A 24,345-nucleotide genomic window follows, 5' to 3' on the forward strand; every position below is an offset into this window, starting at 1 on the left:
AAACGCAACCACGGCTGACGTCTATTAACAAACCCTCGTCAAGAAATTCAGAAGTTCAGAGATTACTTAGTAAACTATTGAAGAATAATTCAAGACCGAATGGCATGGACGTTGTTTTAAATATTACTCACATTCAATTTATGAGGATTTCTGAGAATTTGGCTATTTGGGATTCAATTATTTTCCAAAGTAGTGTAATAAAGGGAAAATACCTAAATTGTCAAAATTTTTGTCTTGTTTACAGTTGCATTTTTCCAAAAACATGCGAACGTATTTAATTAATGTTCGAATTAAATTAAATCCATGAATTAAGCGTAGTTGTAGCCTTTTGATGAAGTATGAACATTTCCATGGTGACGTATCTTTGATGTTCTTCAAAAAAAAAAACAGTTGAACATAGGAATAGTTGAGATATTAATAAATTGAATATTTGACATAAGAAAATACCACAAACCCACATAAACATGTTAAACAATAGTTTACACAGTTCTGTAAACAACGAAATTACAATCTTTGTGTTGAAATTTCGAATTAAACCTAGCAGATTTAATGTAAGGCTGGACGTTATACATGAAACGTGCAGACGGTACATAATACAAACTAGTGTAGAAACAATTTAAAATATTTTCGCTAAATTCTTAAATAGAAAGTATCATTAAGATATCTAAATCCAGTTAAAGAAGCAAGCTTAGTCGTTTTCAATAACAAAACAACAGGAAAGTATTATTCATAGTACGTTCCACAACAAATTTCCTTTGATTTATATCCAAATCGGTAATAAATATTATTATCGATACAAAATTTCTGCTTATCACAAACAGTACTAGAAACCAAATATTCTATGGATATCACAACTACCAATCGTTAAGTATATTATCAAGTAGATCGTGTTCTGCGGCGAGGATTTGATACAAAAGGGTTGTGCGGTGGTGTATCGCATACAAGGTCTAATTAGGCAAGATCACGAATTCCATACACGTAAGATACCCTGAAACGATGAAACCAGTTAAACCAGGAACAATGTACGCATATTGTTCACTTCTACAACCTACTAAATTGACTGTTTCTGTCATATACGGGATTTGCTGCTAGAGTTGGGAATGGCGAATATTATGCTACGAAATGATTTTAATATTTGAAAAAAAGGAGCATAGGCTATAACTGAATTATCATCAAGTTATTAACTTTTGCAATTGAAATCCTGCATACCTATTAAGTTATTAGAAACTGAATATTACTCAATTTTGTACAGAAAAATGGTTTGAGGTAACCAAAGAACACAAATTACCGAGAAATCTTCAAAAAACTTGAAATATTCTTTCGTTTTTGTACATTTTAAAAATGTTGATAGAAACATACCAAAACAAATTTTGACTAAACATGAAAGATATGACCTGCCATTATTTTATTAATCATATATTACAACAAGGTCATGGAATGACCGGACTTCGATAAACATCACCCGAATCCAAGTTGGAAGACATCGTGGCGACGGTTGAATGGAAGCAAGGTGATTTCTGCCTCTAACTATTCCCATGGGGAACTGGGTCACACCCCACTATCTCCAGACCTTTCTTCGGAATGCGTGGCTCTGCCGGAATAGACCAACCCTACCTTAGCTACTCGTGAAAACAACCTTGGAGAGAGAAACCTTCCACCTCTCAAATGAGAATACCTCACGAGAAATGGAAACAGGGAGAAGAGGGATCCCTCTCTTCTACTAAAAAAGAGGCATGGGATCTAGACAAATAGGAGGCAGAGATGACCTCCTGTGGTGTGGACTCAGCGGGGCGGGTTGCCGATGATATATGCGCTACCTCAACAAAGGGGTTTGCAGCAGAGGAAGCTAAAGCATTGGAGCATAGATCCAAGGGTAGTGAAAAAACAACAGGAGTTTCATCGGGGCACTATCGCCTCAAAAAAATACCTGAAGACGCTAGAGGTGTGCAGATTTTGTTGCACAGATGACGAAGCCTCTATCCACATTCTCTCGAAGCGTGAAACACTAAGGAACTTCAAAGCACTACACCCGGTTGCGTATGAAATAGAAGGCGAATATCTCTGGCAATTAAAGCAATCCCACATGGATCAGCTGTAGATACTAAGCTCTCAGTATCGCAGCAAGAAGATCCTTTGGGTCCCTAATCTATACATATGAATTATTACTTGTAATTAGGACATATCATAATATTTATATGTTTATACATAAATTAGTTATATTTTTGCAACTATTTAAATTTATGTATTATAATCAAAATATTTAAATGTACGAGTATTAGTTATATATTGTAATTATTGATGAATTATATATTATAATTAGGACAATCATAATATTTATGTACATGTACGATCTAACTGGCTGAATTAACTAAAATGACTTTAAATGTACTCAATGTATATGAATGATGTCTATAAAGTATCTATCTGTTTATTTAAAATATTTATATTTTAATATTTTCAAATATAATCTGCAAGTCAATAGAAACAGAAAACAACTTATAAATTCAAATTTGTAGTAAGGAATGAAAATTCTATCAGAAATACGAATTGAGAGTATTCCATTACATCAGTAGAACCTGTAGGTAAAACTCTAACTTCAAAAACGGAAGTCTATATATTGGAAAACCTTTCTTTTTCAATTATTCAAAAGCCAGACGAAGCATTCGATTCTTTAAGTGCGTTAATACATATCGTATTGTCGAACTTTTCTATAATTCAAGCAGAGACCGTAAAATGGGAAATTGTGGTCCACTCAAATCGAAACTCCTAGGGTTATAAATAGTTCAGTGAAAGTAGTTACAGAATAAAAATGTAGGGTCACTTAGATTTCGACGAATTATATCAGATGTAATTGACATTAGAGTTCCATCGCCAGGAAATTATATATAAATTTAATGCGATTCAAAATACAATATTCAAAATAACACTTGAAATATATATGTAGCTTGTTGATTCTTGATGCTATTCAGTTGTTTTTTGAAAATAAAATATGTCAAAATTTAGGAAGGTTCACGTTATAAATGATATTGAATTTTTTATAAGTTTATCATATTATATTATTATGAATGAATGAATTTTTATTGGTTAGATTAGGTAAGGTCGTTAAGAATGAAGTTGAATTTTATATAGTATAAGTAAGGTTACTGTGACCTAAAAGATATGCAAAGATTATTATTATTAAGGTTATTTAAATCAGTTTTTTTATGAGTCCATTGATCATTATCAGTAATATATGTTATTTATAAAAACAGGCATTTTCGTATTTGTTTTTTGCTATGGTAGATTCATAATCATAATCTATAGAATGACTCTCATAGAAAACATGTTCGGCAAGCGAGCATCTGCCAGGGTATAATACATTACAATTTAAACGAGAAATATCGGAAACTATGTTGATCGGTTTTTTGTTTGGTGTTACATCTTCAATATAAGTAAGAACAGATTGTATCGTGAAGATTTGCCCGTAAGCTAAGAATAGGTAATGTGATATTGTTAGAATTATTATTGTTGTTAGACGATAAGCCTCGTCTGATGTCAAAGTCACTGTCAGATATATTATATAGACTTCGTTTCACAAGATATGAAGGATGTGAGTTTTCATGAAAAAGTTTGTATAGTATTTTTAGGATCTTTTCATGAAATATTAGAGTATGAAGTTTATGTACTCTATTTTTCATCTGTTTAAATTAATCTTACTGTTACGTGGATGATACGAATGATAATTGCTATAATATCTTCTAGAATTTATTGGTTATCTATACCGGTCAATTGAAATTTTATTGTCTCCATTTCTAATAAATCTATGTTAAGAAATGAAATAACAATTTTTCAATTTCATTATATGAAAAAGATAAAATTATATCATATATACAGTTTTTAATGAAGAATAATAGAAGGGCAAAACAGATATGTTACTTAAGTTTTGGTATAGATAAATAAAAACAAATATTTATAATTGGACTATGGCTTCATTGTTTTGCATGCGTTTGAACCAATTGTCGAAGGAGTTTTCACATTCTAATTGAGGTACCTCCAAAACATGTGATTAGAACGCATCAACCGCTTCTCCAGAAAAATGTTAACCTCTCCATTTCTTTTTGATCTGCGGTAATAAGAAGAAATCATTGGGTTCCAAACAACAACTGTACGGCGGATGACTCGCCAATTCGATGTTTAGACTGTTCAAAAACGTTATCGTTTGAACTGATGTGTATGAGATCGCATTGTTGTGGTGGAGAATGATTTGGATTGGTTTCCCTGATTTTTTCGAACACTTCAAGCAAAAAAATGCTGGTGTACCATTCTGAAATGACCTTTCTACGTTGCTTTAGTGGAACTGTGGCGACGTGTCCAGTTATTCCGGAAGACCAGGCGACTATTTGCCTCAAAGTGCTATCTAGGAAGTATGAAATATTCTTATTATGTATCGAATGATTTTAAAAGAATATACGGGAAACAGGTAAATATTGTGTAATTATTCCTACTTTTTCTTTATAACTCGTATCATTACAATGTATATGGCGCCTAAAGACATATTTTGATTATATTAGGTTAGGTTAGGTTAGGTCATTAAGACTTCCTTGGTTTTTCGAATAGACAAAGAGCCAGTATATTTTTAAATATTTATTTCTATCATACAAGTGAAAAATCAGCTTAAAGATAAAAGCAAAATACTACTGCTTAAATCGTACACTCTAACACATAAGGAATAGTGTGAAATCAATCACTTTTTTACTTCATACTTTGACAATTGCCTTCCCAATATTACCACCATGTAACATGTTCAGGAAAGCATCGAACATATTATCAAAACCTTCGGTTACAGTTTCTCTATATTTGATTTTGTTTTGGTACATCCATACTTGTAATTGATAAATACCAGCTAACCACTGATGAGTGTTGCTATACACTGAGCCGCTTTGCACTTTCAACTCTTTTTCTTTCGCTATTCTCTCGATTTCGATACCTGGAAATGTTAAATGTATAAGACAATTGATATGTAACTCTAGCTATGTGGAATGTGTCCAATTTTTAGAGTACGTTCACTACAAAGAATAAGACATCATGTCAATAGATTTTTTACAATATAAATCGAAAAACTGAATTGATATATTAATAATCAAAGTATATAAATAGTCCATACTATTTTGTGCTACTTAAAGTTTTTGTCATCTGTCTGTCAAAACACAAATTTCAGGTGAAACGTAACACATAAACGTAAAAAAACGCTTGATGCATGCAGATGATGCAGTCTTAATAGTAAATTTGAAAAGTAGAATATAAAACTCAAATAATTAAGATGGAGGAATGAACAATATAAGAATGGAAGTGAACATAGATAATACCGAAATAATGATCATAAATAGAAAATAAGATTACGGAAACAAATAAGAAATAAACCATTGGAGAGAGTAAAACTATACTATGGCACAAATAAATTACGATCAAAGGAATTGAGAGAAAAAGCTGGAGTAAAATAAACCTAATTGAAATTGAACAATTAAGGACAATATTAGGAGAATTCAACGTGTTGGCAACCGGTTTGAAGAAACTCGACCTGTTGTTTTGCTGGCAATACCCTACCTCTCAAGGGTTTTAATATACGAAGGTTATTTTGTTTGATCACGACATTTTTTCATTTCAACAGTGTAGTAATTCGTTCTAGTAAAATAATTGTTTTCATTTTATTTATTTTTGGAACTATCATTGTTATTTTTTCATGTAAAAAGCAAACACAAGAGGGTGAACCCTATTATACTCAAGTAGTTCGAGTGGTGCCTGCAGGTACGAGGATATATTGAAAAATTCTTAGCCTACTATAGAATCAAACAAAATTTCAATGTCGAAATATTTTATTACTCAACATATTCTCCACTTAATTGGATACATTTATTACAGCGAACCTGCAACGTCTCTAGACCATGAGATTTTTGTGCAGGAGCGTTGTCCTGCAAAAACAAAACACCTTTGGATAGCTTTCCGCGTCTTTTCACTTTAATTTTTCCACATAGAGCGGTCAGTAATGTCGAATAGTAATCTCCAGTTATTGTTCTACCCTTATCCAAAAAATCAATCATGATTACTCCATAATACGAAACTTCTCAGGTCTTGGAGAACCAGAGTGTCGCCATTTCATTGATTGTTGCTTTGGTTCTGGATCGTAGAAATGTATTGATATTTTTGGGGACTGACACAGAAACTGGCCTTCCCGATCGGTCATCATCTTCAATGGAAAATTTACCACTTTTGAAGCTTACAGTCCAATATTTCACGGTCGCATACGACAGACATTGATCACCAAGGGTATTAAGCATATCTTCGTAAATCTGTTAACCCTTAACCCTTTTAAATACAGGTACTTGATGATGTCTCGATACACCAATTTTTCGATTTTCACAATTCGGTGGACATCTTTTTTCTTTTAATTTATTGCGTAACTCTGGTTTACTTTTTTGACGTCAAACTCTACACTGACACTTCTAATAAGTTATTGTCCGTTGCTATGGTAACGCAAAATTTTGTTTATGAATGGAACTGGTCTAGGCTAATTAGATATCAGTACATCCTCGTTTATATTAATCTTGAGCTTCTGTGGGCTGTAGTGTTCGGGAAAGATGTGCCTTGGTAGCTACTTCTCCGGGCTTGCATTTCTCCAAAAAAAGGAGTCTTGACAAATTGACGTTCTGATGGTCTGTAGGCGAACTCAGTGTTCATGAGACACGTCTGCTTGTCGAGTAGGTCTTGTAAATGCTACTGTAGGTGGGATTATGTTAGACAGCTCGGAATAGTATCTGCCGTGGTAGTATCGGTAAAACAGAGAAAGGTCAGCAACCAAATTTCTGGTTAATTATGGATCGCCCCAGGGTATGCTTGGGGACCAAGCTCCGAATGTGCCACCAATATTCCAAATATGATAGTTTGAAAATTTGCAAAAGAAATTTGAACTGGATTATTTGATGATTTGACGCAAAATAATGTATTATTCTTTATAGTTAAACTTGGAAAAAGGATGTAGAGTAGTCAAGCTTCGGTTATAATTGAGTCTGATGTGTGTGCAGAGATATGTCACTAAGAATTGGTCAAACAGTTGTTGACTTCACTCACTTTTCAGTTTAGTTTCTTTTCGGTTTGCACCCGTTATTGTGTAGAAGATAGGTAGGATCACAAAGTGATTGTCTAAGCTTGAAGCTCGTATAAAAGAAGAGGAGACAGGTACAGAGGGAAATGGAACAGTGCATATCTATTAATGTTCTGTTAATCATTCATTAACGTCTCAGAATATATCAAAGTTTGCTGAATACACAACTTATCAACTTAACCACAAAATACGGAATGAAAATATTGTAGTATTTTCAGAAACTAAATATCTATGATTATAACTAGTTTCAAAAACTTACTATAGTCCACAGGATTAACCTCATTATAGGAAGATATCGATCCTACTTGTGCTACTCTTCCATGTAGGTTCATATGTTTCATAACGTTCAAGGCAATTTTACCACCAACCTATTTAGATAGAATAAATATAATTCATGAAGTCACACAATAATTGATTGTTAGTTATTGATCTTACAAAATTTCGTAAGTTTAAAATAAAATACTGTACTTATAGCTCATATTGTCGTTATTCAATTGATATGTTGAGGAAATTCTTGAGCCTTGCATGTGAAGGTAAAAATGTTAATTGACAAACAGATAAAAACAATTCTACTACGTTCAAGAAAGAAATCGTTTGATTTTAAAGTGAAGATAAAATGTTCTATCTGCTGAAATATTTCTGCTTTGTAGATTTGCAGTTGAAACTTAATTATCTGATCTTCCTGCTCTCTGCAGAAGTGATCGCAATTATCAAACTCATCATAATATCGGACTCTTTATCCTTTATACTTTTTGGTATAAATGATAATTTTTAAAATCAAATTATTCCAAAAACTAAACTGAAAAACTATGAGCCACGCATAAAAAATATGCTTTAAAATTTTTGTGGATAAAAGCACATATCGGAGTCAGTCATAACGATAATGTAGACAATCTAGCAAAAGAAGCCATCAGTAACCGACTGCCTATAAATAACAAAATAGCTGTATGTATAATTTGAAAAAAACATAAGTTAAAAGCAGAATGGAAGTACTTTTGATACGAATATTGCATCAAATCAACAACTATATACAGAAATTCCCAGTAATATTGGTATAGGAACCATCAATTACCTCGAAGTAGCATCGTCACTAAAAGTATACTCAAGTTTGGACATGCATGCTACCCAGCACACCTTTGTAAAATAAATGTAGTAGATTCTAACTTAAGCGACAGTTGTAACCGGTTATGCGACTTGAAACGCATTTTTTAAATATATTAAATATGAAGAGAAATGTTTGGGAATTTAATATAAATCGATACTTCACCATTCATCTCAATGAGCTCACTGGCATTAAACAAGCTGATTGTCTTTAACATTTTATTAATATTCGATATTGTACAAGTTAAAACTGTAATCTCCTCTGTTACTCAACCTAAAAAATATGTTCCCATCCATACCATGATCTACCTTGCCTGGGAGTTAGTCACCTTGAATGACCCTTAAGTGTGATACTTATAACCTCAACCTATCCAATGTGATGCTGAGAACATGTATGATGATTTTGATTGGCCATAAAAAATGGATTTGCTGGGAAGTATGGGCTAGTGAAAGATAGATAGAAAAGTTAATATCGAAAAAAATGACGTGTGATTACCAAAACTCACTACAATTCGAGGATGATCCTAGAAGTACCTGACCTAACAAAGAAAACAACGAAAAAATTTGGAAACAAATAATATATTTTTCAACGTAATCTCCTTTTAGCTCCATACACGTGTACCAGCGATGTACAAAAAGTTCGATACTATTTTTATAATAAGAATCGTCAAACTCCTCAAAACAACTATTAAGTACCGACATCACCTGTTCATTGTTGGAAAGTTTTTGACCACCGAACCATTTTTTTCAAATCTGGGAACAGAAAATGATCCGAGGGGGCTAAATCTGGTGAATAGGGTGCATGAGGTAGCAATTAAAACTTTAATTCATTAATTTTCGCTCTTGCAATAATGGATGTGTCCATTATCTAGCGCATTATCTTGATGAGGAGCCATGACCTTGCCTGCAGATGGAACGGTCTTTCTTTGGAGCCGGCTCTCCCTTTTCAGTCCAATGTTTTGATTGTTCTTTTCTTTCAGGTGTGAAGTGATCGACCTACGTTTTATCCATCGCTAGGAAACGGTTTGAAAATTCGGCTTGCCAAACACTCGATGGAATGTACTGTACGATGTACTTTTTGAAATGCCTACAATGTTTGCTAGCTCGAGAACCTTCAGTCGATGATCATGTCCTACTGCTTTTTGTATTTTCTTCATTATTTCTAGAGTCGTCATATCTTTTGGTCACCCAGAGTAGAATCTAGTTCAGCTTTTTGATTCTTTGGGTTAAAGCCTTTCACATAAAAGTATTGTATAACATACTGATGACCAATTATTCTATTTTTACAAATTCACTCAAAACGTTCGCTATGATGGCTGCCAAACAATGTAGCGTCTTCAAACTTGAAACATATGCTGTATAGATTGTGTACTACCGCCATCTCTAGATCACTTCTAGAACCATCCTCGTACACATAATGTGACAAAAACAAACAACTATAAATGTCAGTGTAGTTGATATCCAAATTCCTAGCCCTCAATTTCCTCAACCTTGTGATTCTATTTCTTATATAGATTTTCACAATAAACTTTGAGGCACAAAAAATCTATAGAAGAGAACTAATTCATTCCTCGAACTTAAAAAAATTGACGTGTACATGTGAATATATAGTTTTCACGTGTATAAAATCTTTTGAAATGTCACGCTATTGCTGATTGGTTGCAAAATCAAATACCCTTAACTTCTTTGCATTTACTTAATGGATTATTATTTTACTTGGAAAATCCATTAGAAAGCACAGATTTCAACGAATTGTTTGCTTGGCTTCGTGATTTACTTATTATTATTTCAATTTCCGATTGTAGATGTATAAAATTGGATTATCACTAAATTTTCATTCATTTTTGATAGAATCTCTGATATTAAAGTTCTTTCAAAATTCAGGAGAGACATATTTAATCGAAGAGAACAAACACAATTTTATATTTTCTTCAACAGTTAAACAGTTAACTATAATAGAATATAACTGCTCATACAATTTGAAAATTGGATTGAATTCCACGAACAGGCAACTATTTTTGAGCGCATTCATTTCAATTACATGAATATTGAAACAAATAGGTATGTGTTCAATGAATTTTTTACGGGTCATTTAAATATAAGCATTATGCTCGAAAATGTAACATATTTTCATACGAGCGTTTTATTTGGATTGTTGAATTGTATTTTGTTTTTTTTTTAGATTGTTTATGTGATCGTGAATTTAAAAGTATTGCAAATTCATGTGTTGTAACGTTTTTAGTTCATTATGTTTCAACTGATATCGATTTTGAATTTTTTTTCACTTACATTATCAAAAAAGCAATCAATTCCTTGCGGCGCAAGTTTGATTAATTCTTCATCAATATTTTTTGTCTTGTAGTTTATGAAATGATCGAAGCCCAGCTCTTTCGTTATCCATTCACCTTTTTTCTCAGTACCAGCAATTCCAATAACCGTGCAACCTTTTATCTTAGCTATTTGCCCAGCAATGCTCCCCACCGCTCCTCCAGCACCTGTTACCACAACCGTTTCACCAGGATTTGGATTACATAATTTCAGAAATAGGAAATATGCAGTATTCCTAGAATCACCAAATATTTTTTGTAGCGATATTCATCATTAATTTGTTAATTTAATGATGAATGAATATCATTGGATGGAGTGATGATTTTTAGACATAGTTCTTTCAACAATAATTCTTCAAAATTTTTAGATTACGCACTTTCATTTTTTCCAACGAATCAGTATGTTAACAGATTTACTCATTTGTGAACTCTTTATACTAACCCAGGCATGCCAAGTACGCCTAAACAGACTGATGGTGAACAGTCGCCGATATCAGGGGTCAAATATGGTTCTGGGTGTCCATCCGAAACTTTCCCGTTTGAGATGGTGTATGTTCTCCATCCAGAATTCAATACTACCAACTTTCCTTCGGGAAAATGACAGTGTTTACTCTGAATAATTCTGAAAAACATAATGACATATATAATGTTTTACCAGCATCTAGATAATTATCTCCAAAAGCAATAATCTTAACAAGTGGCATTATAAAAATGTAAATTAAACAATTTGAAAGATTCCATGCGGTTAATTGAACATTTTGTTTTTGAAAATGATATTGTTTTATTTTGCTTTTGCTAGTCCCCTGAGAATTTTAATACTGACTTAAATTTCTGTCCATAATATGTGTATTTCTATATGTATACAGAATGTTTCGATTTTGATGCAAAAACTTTGGAAGTGAGTAGATGACGTGGAAATAATGCATTGACATAAAAACACTCAATATTTGAAAACCTTCTGAAACTACTACCAATAAATTATTACAATTTATGATAATTTTCTTCAGAATGTCCCTTTATGGCGAATTAGTTGAAAAAACAATTTAAAAATTCATTTTTGCTATCTTTCATATTTTTCATCTAAACAAGCAAACAAAAAACAAAAGTTATATGAATTGTGGTAAAAAGATGTCTTGTAAATGATTTGAAGGTTTTCAAAATTTTAATTGATTCAGTAGTCATATTAAAATCTCCATATAGTTTTATCCTTTATTGAGAAAGGTCATTTTTGGCAAACCTCCAAATTATTATAAATTATTAAGACAGGTAAATTAACATTTTTCAAGTCAATTTTTTTTTCAATTTCCGCAATGTTGAATTCTTCATTTAAACACAAATAAAGTCGAATTTTTGCGCCGTTTCATAACCATGGTTGAAACGTATGTCCATCACTTCACACCTGATACAAAAGAACATTCAAAAACTATGGACTGGAAAGGGAGAAACGTCTCCCAAGAAGTGAAGACCGTTCCATCTGCAGGCAAGGTTTTTTGGGATTTGTGTGGGATAATTTTATCTTGAAAAAGGAGAAACAACAAACGGCGAGTATTATGCAAACTTATTGCAACGTTCGAGCGAAGAAAACAAGCAAAAACTGCCGCATTAGGCTAAAAAGACGTAGAAAAATTAATATATTCTTTCCCAAAATTTTTGTGCTTTCTTTGTTGGGCTAGATACTTCTGGGACCATTCTCGTATTAGATCATTCGGTTTAGGCTATAAAAATAAACTTGAGTAAATTATTTCCATTACCTGGCAACTTGAGTTCCGATCATTGTTTGACCAAGGGACAAATTTTTTGAAAAAATTCTCATATAAGGATCAACGCTAAGATATATCGCTTTAGCCAAAAATTCTGAAAAAGAAATAATATTCGATATAATGGAATCCAAATATCAACATATTTAGTAACAAAAGTTACTTCTCCGATAATTGTTAGGGATATATCTATAATAAATCTAGAATATCGTGGATGGTAACTGAATAAAAATTGTATATTCTTGTAATTTGAATTATCAAAAAATAAGCTTCAGATCCAGACAAACATTGAACTGTAATTCTGACGTTGTTAGTTTTATGCAACAATTTTGATTTAATGCAATCGGTTCTCTGTTAGACATTTGTCTCAATATAAGCTCACTATAATCCAGGTAAAGCTGAGCATTCTTTTTTTTTGGGGGGTTTTAACTTACTCTTTGAAATTTATAACCTCACATATCAATTACTTTCATTTCGAATGAGTGAGACTACTACTTACGTACAGTTAGAAATTATTTAAACGAGGTTATTCCCAATAGGTGGATTAGAAAACGTGGAACGATCGAATGGCCTGCTAGATCCTCCGATTTAACTCCTTTCGATTACTTTTTATTGGATTATTCAAAATCTAAAGTGTTTTTTAATAGACCAGAAATATTGCTGATTTAAAAGGTAGGATAACGGAATAAATTAACAAAATAACCCCTGAGGTCATAGAAAATGTTGTACGAGAATTCCAAAATCGCCTCAGTTATTGTCAAAAAGTGAATGGTCGTCATCTTAAAAATTCAATTTCTCACTGAAGCTTGCACCAAATTTAAAAAATCTTTATATTGCTGAATAGAGGAATAACACCCCTTTCCAACAAGGTGCACACGACCCCTTTTCTTATTTAAAATTTTCGAGAGTGGGTGCTGGAGGAGGATAGTATTTTTATACTGTAAATTGTCAATTTAAGAATAAAAATCGACCCGTTTCAGGTTTTTTGACATTGAATTTATTCCTTACATATGGACCGCATTGTATAAGCAGAAAGTAAAGATAATAGGCCCAATTGGAGATATGAATTAAAATGTTCCACCGAATTATTACTTCTTCTTCTATAGTTGAACTGTCGACTCTCCATAATTGTAATATAACCATAAACCATAATTTTATTGGTAATAGCAATACATTTTCAAAAACTTTATATTTTCCTCTTCATTCTTTACAAAATTGCTCTTTGGATGTATGAGCTGGAGGAGAATTGTTATTGTGATCGATTAAACAAAACATTTAGAACAACCATTTAGGTATCAGTTCAATCTTGGTACTCAGTTGATCCAATACGATTTGCAACAATTTATTAATCATCAATATGACTTTATCTGAATAGTTTATGTAATATCAATTATCCTGTACAACTAACATTGGGGCAATGGACACAATCTAATACTTAAACGTTTTGAGTATGAAAGATGTGGCTTTATATCACTGTTTAACGATTTGTAGTTTTAAGATATATTAGATATCATTATTGATATTATTATTTTCCCAGTATATATTTTGAATGTTGTTGTGGGTTGAAGACCTCCAAATAAAACTGTCTAAGAGTTTTTCAAAATGCCAAGGTTTCGATCTTTTATTTGATCTTTATCAAGCCTCAAAAAATGGTACATTATAACTCAATTTCTATTATTTGTTTATATATATAAGATTAAATAAAAGATCGAAACGTTAGCATTCTAAAAAACTCTCAGACAGTTTTATTTTGAGTCCTCAACTCACAACACCATCCGAAATTATATAATAGAAATATGAATATTTGAAAATCTGTCCTGGTAATTACCATAAAAAACTATTACTGAAAATAAGCAGGCTTCTCAGATCAGCACTATTCTGAACATTTCTGTATTTTCAATACAATTTTTTTCATTGAAAAAATATCATTTATAAAGCATTTATTTTACCTCCAGTTTCAATTGGCCGCAGCTCCTCTTCCACTAACTCCAAATCGGTTTTTTTTGGAAACCCTTCAAAATATTTTACCAATTTGTAAACTTTTGCTTTCACCATTTTGACGTTATTTTATTAATACTGAATAAATGTAAAACGTAATTTTAACTGAATGTGACCTTTTTATATAATGGTTTTATCAATGTTTGTTACTTTCATGTTTAGATATCCATGTGGTTAGATATCATTGTGAGAAAACATAAAATATTGTTGTGTGAGAATAACTGAATTTTTAAAAAGTTTATAAATGGAATTTGATTGATTGATTTGAGATAGAGTCAACTTTACACTTTTTTGTATAAATTCAATTATATTTTAGTTTCGAATATTAACAACAAAACATCCTTTGCTGTTTTCAATCACTACATCTTCGTCTTCTTCGTAATGCTTCTACATACCATTCTCCACCACAAAAGAGCTTTACCAACACGAATCAAAATAAGAACTATTGATATAAATAACAATTATAATATTAATAGAATAAATAGAACACAAAATAACAAAATCTAAGTTCTTTTTCAATAAATAATTATTGAACTCGTCTGCGTGTGAATTTATTTTACGAAAAAATTGGAACGACTACTAAAATTTTTATTATTATTAATTATATTAAACTATAGGTATTTATCAATATATTCTGAAAGTTCTCAAAATTTTCATTGTGATAAAATTATTGTTGAAATCAAAATTTTCCAAAATCCTTTGGAGGATTAACTATTGGGGTGTGCACTTGCACTTGATGTGATCTTGCTCATATGTTTTCATCTAAACAATTGTGAGGCAAACTTACTAAAGAACAAATTTTACAATGCTAGATGACTTTTGAATAAATTGAACTTTGCTAAAGACATAATAATTTGATAATAATAATAATAATAATAAGATTTTATGATGACATTACCATTTTTACGTGTTCGTCAGGAATACAAAATCAATTTTTAAATCTCAACAACTATAGATAGTTATGTAATATATAAATCAATTCAAAAAACTTGTAATGTTTTGATCGATCTTTTCAATAGTTTCTAATTGAGTAAGTTGTTTTCAAAATCAGTACAATCATCATTCACCATGAATTCTCTGGATAACAAGGATAATCTGTGAAAATGGCGTGGAATCCGCTTGATGTCTATCGGAGTTTAGCAGCATCCATTACCACCTATTTTGAAGGAAATATATTTAAAGTTTCCACCATTATTTGGCTCTGTCTAAAGTGAATCGCATACAATAATATTTTATGCATTCAGCTAATTGATATACGGTAAATTTGATTACATTGGTTTATACAGAGGGTTTATTATTCGATAAAAAGTAATCATGATTTCCATATATTCTTCTGCGATCTGGAATTCTTTTTTGTATCACAAAGAATTCTGTTATATAGAAAAAAATTGAAATTTATCATTATGCAAAAAGTTATTAAATAATGTTTCCTTTAACTAATGATCGCATAAAGTTATAGAATGTCGAATATCTAAACGAAAAGAATTTTTTTTAATTTTGGGACATTATTTTCTGCAACGGATTCCAGAATGACCCATTCGGTCTTAAATTATCGACAGTTAAAGAGGTAATGTCGGTATTTTTTTATCATCATCTTTGGTTTACCCATTGACGTAGAGCAACGATAAGAGCTTTTAAGAAAATTTGAGACCCTAAGAGTTGCTGTGAAGGATGAATATAATGCATGCCTCATTACAGATGAACAGCAACTATATTTGTTACGATTTTAAGAGATCATCGTTTAAAGTATCCAAACTGCATCAAAGATAATTTGAGTCCTTCATACGATTCAATAAACTCAATTCAAAATCTAGACTTAAAAAGATTTAATTCATGAAATAAATAATTTGTTTAAATGAAAATGTTACAGATGACATAGGTTCATACTTATACCATTTTTTAGTAAAAAAAGGCTACATTGGATTAATTAAATTTGACTACTTTGATAATCGTTTTTTATGTGGAGAAATAAATTCAAAATTCCAATTTAATTTAGGAATAAAATTTTGATGAATCAAAATTAAATTAATTATCACAAAAAACCTTCCACAGAAAATATATCGGGCACTGTATAAAATACGATGTTGAACTTGAAATTTAAAAAATGTCGAAAATATCAATATACTATTGGATGTTAAACTTTAACATCAAATAACTTCTTCACAATTTGTAAATTAGTTGTTGAGTAACTATATACTAAACTTATTAAAAAAAATTCTCCCGTGTTATTTTCAAATAGTCCCCTGTTAAAGTTAATATTAAGATCTCAAAGTTGTACAGAATTTCAGCATATTTGGCTCACCTTCAGTTCTAGTGAATCAAAATTAGCTCTTGTTAGATCCAATATGTGATTTGTATCGGAATTATCTTATTATTAAATTAGCAATCTAATAAAAATATCAACAACTTTTTCTGCATCTGCTGCACCACATAAACTCAGTTTACTTTTATGTTAATAATTTCAGAATGATTAATCAAATTATCATCCTTAATCCAGAATAAAAATAGGTTTATTTCATTAAATCTAACCAACCGTGCACTGATTACAATAATTCCAACAAAAGTTTTCTAAGGTATTCAACTAAAAATCTCGTTATATAAATAACAATTTTCTTCGTAACCTGAGACAAATTCAAACTCAAAATAATCATATGGATGGATTATTTTCAATATTATTTGTACTTTTATTTATTTGTTGGATGGTAGATTAATGGATGAACATTTAAAACGATCAAAAATAAAGAAACTGCAAAGCAAACAGAGCAGATAGCAACAGCTTCTTTAAGTGGAGCCCAATAAACTCTCTGTAAGCCCCAATTCATACCTTGAGAGGAACCTTGAGAGCAAATATTAAAAATAAAAAACTTAAGACAGAAATCGGAGAGACGCACTTGTTTCTATCCCCCGACTAATATATTTAAGAAACAATTATGATTTTTATGATAAATTTGCAAGGTATTACCTGCATTTTCTATATTGGAAACATACGTCAAACATACTTAACTTGAGAAAATTAAAATATATCTGATAATACCAAGAATACTTTTTTCAATTTAATACTACAATTATTATTATAGCATAAATTTGATATTACAATTATTATTATAGTAATTCTTGTAAGCATAAATTTGAAGTAAATTACTTTGTACAAAGTATCTCAAGTACGGACACTTAATCAAGAGTAATACGCTCTGTTATATCTTACCAGAAGTTAACCATACTTCAGGTTTCTCTTCACAGTTCAAGTGCTTGTTACCTTGATGTTTAAGCAAAATTGTGTGACGTACCACCGATATTTAGCTTTTTCAGTCGTTACAGAATATACGAACCGGTCTACAATACTGAAATTAACTTAAGTTTCATGATAGGTTCACTATATTTCTTATATTACACAGAATTATAGTTAGAAATGTTTTTGCTACAAATTTTCCGATGTCATCGTCACAGTTAGAAAATTGACCCCAGATATTCACCGAAGCCATTCTTCTTGATCTACCTAGTCACCGGTGGCGTACCAGTGATAAATTAGACAGAGTTCAACGAGTTCTTTACCTGAGGCGACTACGCAAACGCTCTCATCTCGCTACTTTGGTCGTCAAACTCATGACTCCGAGAAGATTTTATTACATACAGGGTGGTAGGTTTAACGAAAAATATGTATGCTTCTGTTCACTAAAAAAGCATACACTTATATTTTGGCTGCGTAAATCAGAGTTCTTGCCTAACGTCACTGACAGAAAATTCAATCAATAATGAATACACTGCTTACACCACCACTACACCAACACTCACAATTACACTGTCTGTCAAACTTGGTCATCGAAACGCGCGTCAGACAGTGTAATTGTGAGTGTTGGTGTATTGGTGGTGTAAACAGTGTATTCAGTATGAATATCACCAATGGTTTCAGAAATTTCGACATAGATAATTCAATACTAAATTTGAGATCAGTAAAAGTGTACTTAATGCCTCCCGAGTTAACTGAAATTCAGAAACCTGCCATTATTGCTAAATTGAAAGATGACTCGACTAAAAGGGTCAATAATTATGATAAAATGGAGAATTTATTGTAAATATTTACCACTTGATATTGGTTAGCAAGTCTACAAATGTTAATTAAATTTATACAGCTAAGAAAAAAGCTAACTTTGTATGTTATTTCAATAAACAGAAGTGTACATTTTATATTCTAAAAAAGTTTTCTTCGTAACTTGAGACAAATTCAAACTCAAAATAATCATATGGATGGATTATTTTCAATATTATTTGTACTTTTATTTATTTGTTGGATGGTAGATTAATGGATGAACATTTAAAACGATCAAAAATAAAGAAACTGCAAAGCAAACAGAGCAGATAGCAAACAGCTTCTTTAAGTGGAGCCCAATAAACTCTCTCTGTAGCCCCAATTCATATATTATTGATTTCTATCTTTTTTTGGAAACCTTGAGAGCAAATATCAAAAATAAAAATAAAAAACTTAAGACAGAAATCGGAGAGACGCAAATGTTTCTATCCCGACTAATATATTTAAGAAACAATTATGATTTTTATGACATATTTGCAAGGTATTACCTGCATTTTCTATATTGGAAACATACGTCAAACATACTTACCTTAACTTGAGAAAATTAAAATATATTTTGTATGTTATTTCAATAAACAGTAGTGTACATTTTATTTTCTAAAAAAGTCAAGTGAACTCATTCTTGGAAAACAAGCACAAATCTTGTCGTATTATTTTAGTTTTATTTCAACTTAATAAGCATTTTTCAAGCAGGAATTTATGCAATTGAGAAATGTATTCAGTTCAATCTAGAGAGGAACTATCGAAAACAGGAGATCAAATCCTGTCCGATAATCAAGCAGCTATTAAAGCTGTAAGCTCCAACATCATAAAATCCAAACTCGTTTGTGAATGCCTAGAAAACTTAAACGAGTTAGACAAAAAAAAAAAAAAATACCGTACATTGGATTCCGGGAAATACCAGAGCAAAGAGAAATGAAATAGCTGATAAGATCGCTACAGCGGGTGCAGACAAAAGCACTACAAAAGAAGGTAGATAGGAGCAAAACCAATTATTGGTACAACCTACAGGGGCTGAGACAGGCAAACATTCTTCTGGGAAACTATAACCAGAGTAGATTTGCTGAATGTATCAACCTAAGTAAGAACAATCTACGACTACTAACAAAACCTCTATCCACATTCTCTCGAAGTGTGAAATACTAAGGAATTCCAGAGCACTACACCTGGGTACGTACGAATTAGAAGACGAAGATCTCTGACAATTAATGCCATCCCACTTTTTAAAAGGAGTGGAATTAGTGGTATCGCAACAAGAAAAGGGGACACAATAGATTCTTTTGGTTGCAGTTTATACGAGATCCCAAATCGATACATACATACATGGTTTCATTTCAACTTAATAACAATAGATGATACCCCAAGATTCTGTCTAGAAAATTTTTTGATTCCCATTATTTTTCACAGCAATCCGCTTAGTAAATTAGTGATTAATTCAAGCAATTAACGAATTCAAACGCATCAGCGATTTTACGAACATTTCTAAGTAAATTTCACTTGCTGAACATCAACAATTTTTCTAGGTGCTTCTAGTTTCCGCTTGATTTGTCTGATAACTATTATTATGTTTGTCAATAACAGTAAAATTGAAATATTGGAACAATTATGAATATTCTTGATGTATTGACTTATTTTTATTCAAATAACCGAACATAAACAAAAGACGTTAATAGTTGATAAAAAATCTAACCAATATTGTCATACGCAAGCACGAACTCTTGTTTTTGAAGATCAGTCCAAGTGGGAATTCGACAATAAACTGAATAGAATATTTTCAGGTATAATGTGACATAGTGATTTAACCAGAAACTTTTTATATAATAAACGAAGATAATGAGGTAAATGTAGAGATTGAATTAAAATTATTAATTTTAAACAGTAATAAACAGATTAAGTATCAAGGGATAATAATCAACTTTCCTGCATAAATCGTCAAATTATTCTGAGGGATATATAAATAATACTGCTAGTCTTTCTGGTAATTTGTATCACTCTATATGTTTCCAGTCCAATCCCGCGACTACGGCTCCAGGGACATTTCTCCAGAGTCTAGGGTTTCCAAACAACGGAAATAATAGATAAAAAGAGTCGCAGCTCAAGAACCCCGGCGGCAAGCTCTAGCTAATGATGAAATATTTTCAATTTGTATATTGCAGATTGAGATATATCGTTATCATTTTGTGTAATTTGAAAACAAAGTAAAAATCATATGTCCCAATTTTCTATGATATATGTTTAATAAGCTGTAAAATGATTATGAAGAATAGAGAGGCTGTAAGCTGTTTATTATTAATCATTTAGAATATATTAGCAGGAAAATATGTATAGTGTCTATAGAAAAGTAGTTTTGTTTGTCTACCACTCGAAGACGTGATTGATTCAAAAAATTATGAGGCCAGCTTTTATAAAAATATTTCATATCGCAAGTTTGAGTTTGTCTAATACTATATGAGGGGATGAAGTGAGAAATTTATTATGCAAAAAGGCCATGACTCCAGCTCTACTTTATATATTTATTACTATATACGATTTATACAAAAAAATCATTATTATACCTCGTTAACTTGCTACGACTGAATATTAAATTATAAAACGTAAATATACTAGTAAAATGTAAATTGTACTACGTATACAATTTTGAGTAGCTTTGTCAACTCGTTTTAGTTTTTCTTCACATGTTTTTCGATTCTGTGAATGATCCACAACGCCATAATTCTATTCATTTAAAGAAATTTATGAATTAAATAAATCTTACTAAGCCACGCCACTGCTTATCGCAGACTGTCTAGCAGGAATATTTCAAAGAAATTGTCTACATACGTACATACGCCTTCCGCCAGCTTCCGCTTCGGCTTCGATGTTTTCATTTGTAAACAGTGGAAATGATGAATTTTGACACACATTCATGAAGTCTACGTGGACTGACGGTTTGTTAAATGTTTCACGAATTTTATACGGGGAGTAAACATTATTTTTCACTTCTTAATTTGGTACCGTGCGTTTTTATGAAGTATTGATTGTATTTATTGAAAAAGAGTAAATTTGAAACGTTTTTAGTTGGATACAGATTATCTATTATAACCTTACATACGAAAGGGCTTTAAACAAATTAAAATTGACTTTATTTACATTTTTATAATAATTCCAGCTATCATCTAAATACAACTATAATTGTTATTAAGAAACGGTGATGTATTTAACAACCAATAGTGGACAATGGAAAATAGAAAAATGTTGTATACCGGATTTGATGCGAAAAATTCGAGAGGGGGGGCCGTGGGTGGCTTATGCCCAATGGTTAACAATCCGTAACTTTTACAGGGACAACCTATACAATATAAAGATAGCAAAAATTAATTTATCAATCGATTTTTATCGAAAAGATACTCTTTGTTTAACTCAATAAAATTTATGATTTAGGAGATATGTAGATTTATAGATCGTTGTACATGTCCAAGGAACGATGGCCATTCAGACGTTCTCAAGAGTAGACGTCGATATTGTTGTTCAATCCAAACGCTTACATGGTCGACAATTTGAAAATTTTAGTTGTTTTAATTTTATAGTGCTATTTGTCTCTATTACTGTTTCAATTTGTCATATATATTAACATTTGACAAATGTTTGTTTTCGAGTTAAAAGCTTTTCACTTAAACTTTCAGCAAGGCAATAGACACACAATTTCCTTCGTCTTTTAAACTTGTTTACTCGTTTTACTCATTCACTTTTCCAATTGCTTTCAATTACAGATAAATTGCAAAATCGAAAACTCTCCGAAATTGTTTTTTTCAAATCTATTTGAAGAGTTGGTGAGGCATCCGATTGGAGTGTTTTTGATTAATTTGTGAATAATTGTTTCACTAAATCATTTTAAATTAAGGCGGGTGAGTTACGTGATGAGTTTGTTTAAATATTTTGTGTTGTAATTGAAATTTGTAAAACCGACTAGAAAATTTCAATTAAAAGCTTGGAAAGCGTAGTAGTTGAGTCTATTCTATGCGTTTTTTATCAAATATGTGATTGAAATTGATTGTATTGTTTTTTTCAATTAAATGGTTCATTTCGTTCACTATGACCTACGATGTGAATAATGTTTTTGCGCGTCCATCCTCAATGTAATTTTATTATTCTTTCGGAAAAAATACTATAGTATATTACATAATAAAGGACGAAAATTAAATTTTCGGCCAAGGGCATCATAATGAGAATATAGAACTAAAAAGGAGGTTTGTGAAATTAATAATAAATATCCTGGTCAACACATTTCGCAGTGTACAGATGATCCTGATAGAAAGCAAAAATTGATGATGGACAGATTTAACGCAGCTTCGCAGTTCACAAATAAAATAGTTCTTTCTGATAAGTAACAAACAGAAATACTGATATTGGAGCAGAGAAAATCCTCACTGGATGTGTGAAGCTCACACTGAATCTCCTAAAATTGAGTGTTTGGGCTGATTTCATTAACGATAAAATTATTGACCGTTATTTTTTTGAGGGCACATTTAGTGGTGGGGTCCATCTAGATTTTTTGAATAACTTCTTAGTGCCTACATTATAAAGGCTTTTTCCTGATGGTAATAATCCAAAAGAGATAGATCGGTCTATTTACTACCAAGAACATGGAGCTCCACCACATTTTGCACGTACACTTTTATTTAAACGAGGTTTTTCCAAACGGTGGATTGCAAGCGATCGAATGGCCAGCTAGATCCCCCAATTTGACTCCTCTCGAGTACTTTGTATGGGGTTATTTAAAATCTAAAGTATATTGCCGATGCAAAAATTAGGATTACGAAAGAAATTTTGGGCAATATAAGGAAAACATAAATCAAATTAACCAAAATGTGATTTTTCCGATACAAAATTTTCTTTTATACAACTTCCTTTTAGGAATTAAGATTTTTTGTTAATATTTACTGATTGCTAACGATAAAAAATGCGATATAGTCTCTCGCGCATGAAAAGCAACCTACGAATCCTTCACTTAATAGAAAACTTTTTCAAATTAATTCAAATATAAAAATGACTTCTCTCCAATAGTAAATTCAATTTTCCGACGAAAGTGGGAATAGGAAGGAAGCAAACATAATTTTTCTCTTCACCTATTGACAGTATGTCTCCCTTTTAGTGCATTTATATTCCATCTAAGGTTTTCGATGCACTTTTAAGTATTTTCTCCGCCTATTTGGAATTCAAATCTGACTATTATGTGTCTAGAGTGAAAGCGATATCATTCAGATCTTTCGCAAATCCAAATTATTAGAAAACAAAATCAAATTGAGAGAATGTAAAGTAATTGTTTTTTTAAATAAAATCGGAAATTGATTGATTGGAATTATTCAAAAACATTCAATTCTTGTTTAAAAATATGTTTTCAGGTTTTTCAATAAAATTTTCGTAGCAATGATATTTGTAAATTATGGTTTTTTCATGAGCTTTACGGACCTGTTCAATTAAATTTAAATTTTGTGTCGGTATAAATTTCCTATGAATATATATATATATATATATATAGAAATATTCAATTAGTTAGTAGCTGTATTTTTTATATTATTGATATCCTGCTCTTAACATTAAACATAGAATTTATCAATCCAAAGTAAAATGAACACAATTTAGAGATCACTATCTATTCAAAAAAATTCTAATACTTTAACTATCATATATCTCATAATGTTTATCGCAGTAGTCAGTAGCACGAATTTTTGTGTAGCATGAAATAGCATCCTTATAAACTTACAATCCTCCATAAATTACAAGATGATGAATTTTAGACACAAACATTATTCCAATAGAAAACGTCCTGTTTCTGATTAATTTTCATTTTTGTTAAACGGTAAGGAAGATTCATTAAATTGTCAATATTGAGTATGATGATTCAAGCTGGACGAGGAAAGGAAATGCCATACTCAACGCCAAGAAAAAGTTAATGTC

At 31.3% G+C, this 24,345-nt stretch overlaps 2 protein-coding genes across 2 annotated transcripts in view; one reads left to right on the top strand and one right to left on the bottom strand.

Annotated features, from left to right (window-relative positions):
• LOC130897334 (discoidin domain-containing receptor 2-like) overlaps window positions 1-24,345 on the top strand; it is a 404,892-nt gene that overhangs the window by 168,717 nt on the left and 211,830 nt on the right. The window lies entirely within an intron of this gene.
• Window positions 4,611-14,451, bottom strand: LOC130897338 (prostaglandin reductase 1-like). The gene is made up of 6 exons (XM_057806140.1): window positions 14,273-14,451; window positions 12,318-12,420; window positions 11,009-11,188; window positions 10,529-10,802; window positions 7,398-7,506; window positions 4,611-4,966 (listed from the first exon to the last, which is right to left on the bottom strand). Exons 1-6 carry the CDS (start codon window positions 14,376-14,378, stop codon window positions 4,737-4,739), a joined length of 1,002 nt encoding a protein of 333 aa, XP_057662123.1. The 5' UTR covers window positions 14,379-14,451; the 3' UTR covers window positions 4,611-4,736.

The sequence above is a fragment of the Diorhabda carinulata genome, chromosome 8 (genome assembly GCF_026250575.1).
Source record: "Diorhabda carinulata isolate Delta chromosome 8, icDioCari1.1, whole genome shotgun sequence".
NCBI classification, from domain to species: domain Eukaryota; kingdom Metazoa; phylum Arthropoda; class Insecta; order Coleoptera; family Chrysomelidae; genus Diorhabda; species Diorhabda carinulata.

Excerpts from the sequence above, each read along its gene's own strand:
- LOC130897338 (XM_057806140.1), bottom strand. The coding sequence starts at position 14,378 with ATGGTGAAAGCAAAAGTTTACAAATTGGTAAAATATTTTGAAGGGTTT. Across the intron at positions 11,189-12,317 it reads ATCGGAACTCAAGTTGCCAG|AATTATTCAGAGTAAACACT; the intron begins GTAATGGAAATA and ends TATGTTTTTCAG. Across the intron at positions 10,803-11,008 it reads GGCGTACTTGGCATGCCTGG|GAATACTGCATATTTCCTAT; the intron begins GTTAGTATAAAG and ends TGGTGATTCTAG.